The 9370-nt window shown below is 39.2% G+C and overlaps 1 protein-coding gene across 1 annotated transcript; it reads left to right on the forward strand.

The window, feature by feature from the left end:
* The first annotated feature begins 268 nt into the window (after positions 1 to 268).
* Positions 269 to 4263, forward strand: LOC140781396 (protein SMAX1-LIKE 4-like). The gene is made up of 3 exons (XM_073127344.1): positions 269 to 1924; positions 2354 to 2582; positions 2669 to 4263. Exons 1-3 carry the CDS (start codon positions 585 to 587, stop codon positions 4166 to 4168), a joined length of 3069 nt encoding a protein of 1022 aa, XP_072983445.1. The 5' UTR covers positions 269 to 584; the 3' UTR covers positions 4169 to 4263.
* Positions 4264 to 9370: the final 5107 nt, after the last annotated feature.

Here is a 9370-nt window from a genome sequence, read left to right on the forward strand (position 1 = left end):
CATTCAAAAAATTACAACCATATCTATTCTTGGCTCCACCATCATTAAGGAGAAAGGTTTCATAGGAGTGAGAGATTAGTGGTATTAAGAAGAGAATAAAGAAGCCTTACAGAAAGAGAATGTTAGAAATACCTGAAGTGGTATAAGGCAACAGCAAAACACAGAGTAGAATAGTGACAGACCCAGAGAGAGAGAGAGAGAGAGAGAGAGAGAGAGAGAGAGAGAGTTTATTTATATAAAGAGTAAAGAAGCTAGCATGGCTGTGTAAAGCTCCCATACCACCCACTTCTCCATCCCCTACAAGCTTTTCATCCAAACTCTCAATCTCCCAAGTGGGTAGTAAGCACTAAACTCAAACGAGGAGAAAGAGTTAGCGAAATAAAGCAAGCACCTTTCAAGCACCCTTAGTTGAGACACAAGCAGGAGTGTGTTTGTAGAGAAGAGAGAAGAACCAAATAGAGAGAGAGAGAGAGAGAGAGAGAGAGAGAGAGAGAGAGAGAGAGAGAGAGAGAGAGAGAGAGAGAGAGATAGGAAACATCCATTTCTTTAGGTGGGTTGGGGGTTGGAGTTTGGGTTTCTAAGTAATGCGCGCAGGAGCTGTAACAGTTCATCAGGCCCTCACAGCAGAGGCTGCCACGGTGCTAAAGCTCTCCCTGAACTTAGCCAGGAGGAGAGGCCATGCCCAAGTCACCCCTCTCCATGTTGCTGCCACTCTCCTAACTTCTACTTCTTCTTCTTCTTCTTCTTCTTCTTCTTCTTCCTCTCCTCTCTCCTACTCTCCCTTCTCCCCCTCCACCAGAGACACCTCCAACCTCCTCAGAAGAGCCTGCCTCAAATCCCACCCTCACCACCCTGCCTCCCACCCTCTCCAATGCAGAGCTCTTGAGCTCTGCTTCAATGTGGCCCTCAATAGGCTTCCTACCACTCCTCCACCCTCCTCTGCTTCTCTCACCAACTCGTACCCCTCCCTCTCCAATGCCCTCATTGCAGCTCTCAAGAGGGCTCAAGCCCATCAGAGGAGAGGCTGCATTGAGCTCCAACAACAGCAGCAGCAGCAGCAGTCACAGCAGTCACAACAACAGCAGCAGCAGCAGCCTCTTTTGGCCATCAAGGTGGAGCTGGAGCAGCTCATCATCTCCATCTTGGATGACCCAAGTGTGAGCAGGGTGATGAGGGAGGCTGGCTTCTCCAGCACATCCGTCAAGAACAACTTGGAAGAGGAGAGCTTTGTTCTGACCCAATCCTCCCCATTTTGTTTTGAATCCCACAGTGATCTCATTAGCCATGGCAGTTTTTGGCAGACCCAGTTCTTGAAACCACCTCCTGAGAGGAACCCTCTCGGCCTAGCTTCTTCTTGTAAGGAAGACATGAGGGTTCTCTTGGAGGTGATGCTAAGGAAGCAGGGGAAGAGGAGCAGCATTGTAGTGGTGGGTGACTCTGTCTCCATAACAGAGGGGCTCATGGCCGAGCTGATGGGGAGAGTAGAAAGAGGAGAGGTCCCTGATGAGCTAAGGTCTGCCCACTTCATCAAGCTCCAGCTCTCCTATATCCATCTCAGGCTCATGAGCAGGGGAGATGTGGACATGAAGGTGTCTGACCTCAGGAGAAAGGTGTGCTGTTTGGCATCAGAGAGAGCAAATGAGGAGGGTGTGATCATCTATGTGGGGGACTTGAGATGGGCAGCTGATGAGGATGCCAAAGATGGGCATGGCTTCAACCCAGTGGAGCACATGATCTCAGAGTTAGGAAGGTTGGTATCTGAGATCAGGAACACTACTAGCAAGGCATGGCTATTGGCAACTGCAAGCTACCAGACATACATGAGATGCCAGATGAGGCAACCATCGTTGGAGTCGCAATGGGCGCTGCAACCAGTGATGGTGCCTTCAGGCGGGCTGGCATTGAGCCTTCAAGCTCCTTCACGGTGAGTCCAACAAGCCAAACTCCCCTTTGTCTCTTTCCGTGTGTATGATGATGATTTTCTTCAAATGCCAATTCTGTTGTTCCTACACAAGGGATGTCATTTGTTTGCCTTTTAACTGTTATAGAATTAATGTCTCTGGAACTAGGACCACCTTGGAAGAGGTTGGTGCGCACAAAAGAGAAGAGAGTCGTTTTCTTTCTCTTTCCTCCTTTTAGATACCAACCCTAGTCAATTTTGTAACTTCTAATGTTAGAAACCCAAATAGGCTGGAACTAGTTCTGTATGTCTGTTTCTCTATCCTGATCCTGATCCTGAGTTAGTGAACATGGGTCATGGCAACCTTTACTCTTTGAATGAAAACAAAATACTGTAGGTAACATTCAACTGATCAACTTACCAGGGTTTCCATTTTGTGTTCATGTTCTGCAGTGGTCTAGACTCAAGGGTGACAAGACTTGCTCAGTATCCCTTCCAAGTGCTCACTCCAAAGGCTTTCAGCTCTGAGGAGGAAGAAGAAAAGCTCATCTGCTGTAGTGAATGTAGCACCAACTATGAGAAAGAGGCATCAGTTTACAAGTCAGAAACCAAAGGGGCTAACAATGGCTCAACCCAGCTGCCAGTTTGGTTGCAGCTACACAGGCCAGACAACCTTCACAAGGTAAAGAAAACAAATTAATCCTATCTTGGTTCTGATTCTTTAAATTCCTTGTAATAACTCTAGCCCATGCATTCGTCTCTATTCAGGATAACTTGATCGAATTGAGGAGAAAATGGAACAGACTATGCCAAAGACTTCATCATGGCCAGAACAGCCAGGTTAATCCATATCATTCCTTGTTCAATCAGAACCTAGCAGGAAAAACCTTCACCTATTCCTCATCAATTCCATGGTGGTCTAGTAGCTTACAACAGAATCAGAAGAAGCTATTCATCGAACCACATTCTCTGTCTTTCACTGAGACCACTCCAAAACATAAGAATGGAATCCTAAGCTTTCCAAACCAAGTAGAGAATGCTAATAGGAACTGGCAGGAGAAAGATGCCCCAAAACAGTGGTCATCTGAGGACATCTTACATTCCCTTAAGGATCCTGAAAACCAAGATGTTAAAACTACTCTGGCTTTGGGTAGTCCTCTATTTTCAGATTCCGCAACATCGCATGATAAGAACAAGAAGGGCAGCACTGTAAACATGGGAGAACTGGAGCGGCAATTGCAGGAGAACATCCCTTGGCAATCAAATGCCATTGCTTCCATCATGGAAGCTTTCCCTGATTGTACGACAAGTGAGAAGAAAGGTACATGGTTATTGATACGAGGGAGCGATCACATCGCCAAGAGAAGAGTGGCGCTGGTGACTGCGCAGATGTATTGCGGATCAACCAGTACGTTAGGTCGCGTAAACATGAGGAAATCGACAAACAGAGGTAGTTCATGCTCTGAGATCCTGAGAGGAATCTTGATGAAGGACCAGAAATGTGTGATCTTGATCGAGGACATAGATCAAGCAGACACAAAGTTCCTCCATTCACTAGTAGATGGCCTAAAGATTGGGTCTTTTCTCGATCCATTTGGTGGGGAGCTGGTTCTCTCAAACGCAATCATAATTCTTACTACCTCAGGATCTGACAAGTTCAAGGATGCAGATGACAATGCCGATATGGTCACGAAGATGAGGATGTGGTTCGAAGAGACATCCTCTAATGATCTCAAAAGGAAGCCCCAAATTGACTCACCAAACAAATCCAAGAAACTACGGACAGGCGAGAACGGTCTAGACCTGAACCTTTGTGCCGAGGAGGAAGAGGAAGCTCTCCCCAGTGATATAACCCATGAAAGCCATTATAATGATGATGGCGATGATCTCCCAAATGCGCTTCTCGAATTAGTCACTTCGTGCTTCACCTTAGATGCCAGCCCCTACTCCTCTCGCCTGATGTCCAATGGCATCTTGTCAACGCTCAACCGGGCTTTTGAGGAGATTGTGGGTCGTCATCTCTCCGGCGATGATCAAAAGGGTGATCTCTCCGTCGACGAGGCGGTGCTGCGGAATTTCTCGGGAGCTTATGGCTCCTTTCTTGAGAGCTTGTTTGAGAGGTGGGTGAGAGAGGTTTTCCAAACTTGTTTGCTAACGGTCGAAAAGGGCGGGAAGAGGGTTAGGTTGGGATTGGAGGGTATAGAGGGAAATTTAGTGGAGTTTGGGTTCCAGGGTTCTGTTCTACCCAATAGGATTCATGTGGACTGAATAGCTACCTATTTATTTGTCACCGCTTCTCAGCTTTGTAAGATATTTAAATGTCTAAAATGCCATCTTGTACCTTTCCTTGGCATTTTATTGCACTCAGGACTATAACTATTATTAGGTATATATATATTATTTTTTATTTTCATTTCAAGTCCTATATTGTGTTTTTATTGCGATCCATACACTTGTTTTCTTCATTCAACCAATACTTTTAAACTGAAATAAAACACATAATGCAAGGTGTGATTATTATTAGTAGTATTAGAGTAGTATTAAATTGCTAAAACTTTTTGTCTGCAAGAAAGTAGGCATGACAGAGGACAAATTCCTGGCTTTTCTATTGCTTCCCTTTTGTTTGTTTGGATTCACTTTGCATGCACGCTGGAAAAGTCAGTGGCAGCAAGCTAAAAAGACATGCTTGCTGCTTCCTATGTGCAAGGGCAAGAATGACAAAAATTCCCAATAAATAAAACTTTCCACACCTTGAAATCTTTGAATCAATCCATTGCTCCTTTGGAGAAGCACCAAGTTGCATCCCACTGACCATTAGATGGATGGGTGATGCATGATGGTTAATTCTCCAAGAAAGAAATGAGAGCGCCATCTACTTTCTCGTTTTGCAAAACAACAAAACTATCATTTTTGTTTTAAGTTATTTGAAGGATATCATGTATACTTGCTGAAATGATATTAGCTCAGAAACTAATTTCAATTTCACTGCTAGTGAGCTAGGATAATAATCTTTACCTACATATATATATATATATATATTACAAGGAAGTGAAATGAGTGATGTACCTATAATAAGTGTGCGTATGCAATCACAGGAGAGAATTATCACTACTTTATCTATGCCAATGATGTCTTTGGAATATGAAATATAAATATTATCATTCTAAAACAGTTTAAACTTTTATAGTAGTTTGGCGAGTTAACAAAATTGATTACTAAAGAAGTCATTTTTGTGCATTTTGAACTCACACCCCCACGGTATTTGATAGTAGGCCTTACCATCAATCAATGCATGTAGCTGAGTGAAGACTTAACTATCAAGATGAGTATATAATTAGCTGAGAAAGAAGAAGATCTTGACATAATGGAGAAGACATGGAACTCACTCAAAATGAGCAGCCCAAGAACTTCATATCTCTTACCTTTTCCCATCTATGTCATCACACCCAATAGCAGTCCCATTATGGTTCAAAAGGAAAGGAGTCGTCCTCCACTAGTTCAAAACCATGGATCATTTCATCTTTATTCATCGAAAAGAAAAAGCTTTTATGCTCCATATCATTCCTTTTGACCAAACAATGTAAAGGAGCATTCAAATGAATAACTTTTGCTTGATCAACCACAAGCACAGAGGAGAACAACATTGGATCCAATGGAAGATGTGGGCCCTCATCTTTATTAAGGTTTTTGGCTAAAAAGAAAAAGAAAAGCATTCATGATGATAATTTCATGCCTTAAAATGTGGGCACTCATGTCTTCATTCCAGCTTTTCTATTCCTCAAAGGAGTAAATATTGAAAGCTAAAGTTGTTACCCTGATCACCATCATTTCCAACCCAAGGGCTCTCCTCATTCCAGGGAACAATACTTTCTGCTCTACTGATAAAAGAACAAAAAATTTAATCAACCATATTGTACTTGAGTAACAATCTTTTGATCCACAACTGACAACACCATTTAGGCCTTTTCTAAGGACTACATTGAACAAAATCCTAACCAACCCATCATTGTGTAGCCCATGATAGAGAAAAGAAATAATACAAGCTGCTTGATAGATTCAGGCTGAGGAAGCCTTTGACTCAGATAAGGTATCCAACCATATATTTTTGACTGTTTAAATCTTAACATTTCTTCAATTAATGGGTCCTCCTACTTTTAAATTTGTTTTTCTTAATGCATGTATATTCCTCCAAAAATTGATATTTATATTTATATATATATATATATATCCCCTCAAAACATTTTGGTTTTTGCATACATATTCCTTACAAATCTTATGCCATTAAAATTTCATCAAATTATCTTATACGAATAAAAAGAAACAACCGCAAGGGCATTCACGTAAAGAAAATATAGATTTTAAAAAATATATACGCAAATATAAAATATAGATTATGGCCAGCCAAATACATGCCAATGAATCCCAACCCTGAAGATTATGGCCTACCTCCTTTTGCAGAAAGTATTAAAGACAATGAATAACTTAAACCTAACTCCTGAAGTAGGATTAGGACTTGAGAGTGCAGACCACCTTACACTTGAGAGACTTTTACATAAATAATGTTCTTCAACTTTTGACATCTGCCCAACACCTAGAAAGAATGGAAAAGGGAGGGAAAAAAGCTTCCCACCTAATGTGTGAAATGCCACTAGCTCCCTAATGAGTGAGGATGGTGCCCAATTCTCTTATGTTGCATAAAGAGAGCCTTTTGCATGATCTTAAAAGACATGAAGTATAAGGATAAAGCAATAGGATATTGGATTAGGTTAGATTAATGATTGTTCACTCTAGTGGTGCTAAGATCTCTAGAGATTTATCTATGTTTATGTTGATTGCAGATGATTGATTTAGAGAGTCCAATCATAAATTACAATAATTGAAGAAGCCACTGAGAGTGTGTAGAAGAAATTTGAGAAGATTAAGTAAGAATTTACCAATATTGACAGTTTGAGTTTCTTTGGGAAATATGGAGTTTAAATTTCGGAGGATTTTGTCCTGGATTTTTGTATTGCTTTGACAACTTGAAATATGATAGTATGAAAATCACAAGATTTTTCTAGTGCAGGAGGTTCCTAACAGCTAGGTTTAGTAGGCAATTTTTATATTATTATTATTAGAGGTGTTTCCAATTTTTTGAGACTCAAAAAGCTTCAATGAGGTTCCAAATGGTATGTCTTACCATCACATTAAATAATACTCTTAATCCGATGTGTCAGCGTGTAACACCCCCCGCTTGGCACGAGCACGTGTACTCCTATGCACCACACGGCACGCGTGACGCATACGATAGGACAAGTGGGACCGCCATACATAGATACACCTGTGCTCACATTATCCACAACAACTATACTATACCTCTACATAATCTAGCAGAGCCCACATAGGCTACGACAAACCATCAAGATACAACTAAAATTACTAACACACGAGTATAATATATATCTGACATGTATTATATAATTCATTGTCTAATACAGTGGAGTACAAATAACCAATAACGATACAACTTGATATCTAGATAAACTATCTTCTATACCATCTCATATCTAGCTCACCCCGTCTTTGTTTTAAAATATCTCTTTAAAATATCTCAAGTCGCTATCAAGTACTACATATCTGGAGGGTTAGAAAAGAAATAAATAGAAGTATGATCTAAATCCTTAGTGAATATATTTTACCTCGAATCAATGATGTCAAATAGAAAGTAAATCATATATTAGATAATATGAATCAGAAAGGAGTATCATGTCATGAATGAGAATATGAATGCATCATTAATACTATATAGATGTACGGTAGATATTATGTCGTAACTGATTAAGTATATAATTCTCGACAATATATAAATAAATCTTTAGTCATACCATCATCAAAACTTTCTCAAATATAACGCATATGATATATACCAACTATGACCACGCTGTGATATTAAATGCAATCACGTATAATCTATAATGACTACTTGATAATCATGTATATTAAATGATAATGAAATTATATATATTTCTCAATATCTCAGTCATCAATATCGACTCTGAATAATATCATCATACTAAACTATCGTGCATGATCAATACTTGGTATCCGGTCTCATCATCATGGTTGAAGGCTCAAAGCATACTTTGTCATCCGCAAAGAGTATCTCAATCATAATCATATCTTGTCATCCGCGAAGGGTATTAACATCCATCCAAATCGGACACCCTTTAAGCTGATAAAAACTACATGAGGATAACTTACCACATATACCCTAGTGAATATCATGTGTCCGAATATCTGTTGTGTACACAAATTAATGACTAGATGTAAGGCCACAAGATCGCGAATAAATTGAACGATTAATCATCCACTAAGAGTTTCCTAACCCCTCACACCTACACGACTATCCTCACGCTTTCTATCAACTATCATATCAATCAGATTTCACGCTTTCTTTCTAAATGGCAGATCATATGTATTTTATTCAGTACTATAACAATTCATACATATATAGAATTTAGGTAGTAAGAAAATTAACATAAATATATGATGCGATGCAATCTCTAATCATACATGTATCATATGCATACTCATGCTAAAGATCAAAGCTCTCATGCGATCTCATTATAACATTATGTATTTGCTAGTTTCAAAGTTAAATCTTGAAGGATGGATAGTGGTCAAATGAACAAAATGTCCGAGTAAGGAGTTGAATTGAGGCCCAGCCTAGCTTGCGTCGTTCCAACAACCGTTGGGGAGCACCTCACTATACGATCACGCATTGTAACTAGGAGTCCTATTAAACCTAAGGCCAACTTCCATTCACCAAACCCGGGTTCATCTCATATAGTGATTGTGGACTCATATAAGGATATAAAGACATAAAGTCATAACAGTATAGTCATCTCCAATCATCTCTATATATCAACAGCATATTCATATCTAAGATCAATCTAATCACATAAATGATAAAATATGCTCAACTGAAATCATCTCTATATAAAATCATATAATCATACTAGAAGCCAAAATAGAATGTGTACACATATAAATATAATATATCCTAATAAGAAAGCTCATTAGGAGGTATGACTATGACTACTCACTATTTGATCAGAAGATACACACCATATATTTCTCCCATTTGTGAATTAAACGTCAACTCATCACTAATAGAATCCATAGGGCCTCAAATAAGGGTTTCGAGATCTGAAAATATTTAGGTAGCATGAAGTTAGTCATTTATCCAATTAGAATCTGTTCGTGTAAGATATGATGGTTTATTAGATTTTAGAGTTAGTACTTATCTTTATTAACTAGTTAGATTTATAATATAGATAAACTTTTAATATTATAAATGTACTATTATTATCAAAATGCTAGTGATGAAATAAGATTAAAAATAGTCTAAATATGTAATTATAAAATAAAAGGCAAAATATGTCTAATCATAAATAAAAATATAAGTGTTGACAAAAATGTAATTACAAC

This window comes from Typha latifolia, chromosome 1 (assembly GCF_019914945.1).
Source record: "Typha latifolia isolate L0001 chromosome 1, TyphaL0001v2, whole genome shotgun sequence".
Lineage (NCBI taxonomy): Eukaryota > Viridiplantae > Streptophyta > Magnoliopsida > Poales > Typhaceae > Typha > Typha latifolia.

Excerpts from the sequence above, each read along its gene's own strand:
- LOC140781396 (XM_073127344.1), top strand. The coding sequence starts at position 585 with ATGCGCGCAGGAGCTGTAACAGTTCATCAGGCCCTCACAGCAGAGGCT. Across the intron at positions 1,925-2,353 it reads AGCCTTCAAGCTCCTTCACG|TGGTCTAGACTCAAGGGTGA; the intron begins GTGAGTCCAACA and ends CATGTTCTGCAG. Across the intron at positions 2,583-2,668 it reads GGCCAGACAACCTTCACAAG|GATAACTTGATCGAATTGAG; the intron begins GTAAAGAAAACA and ends GTCTCTATTCAG.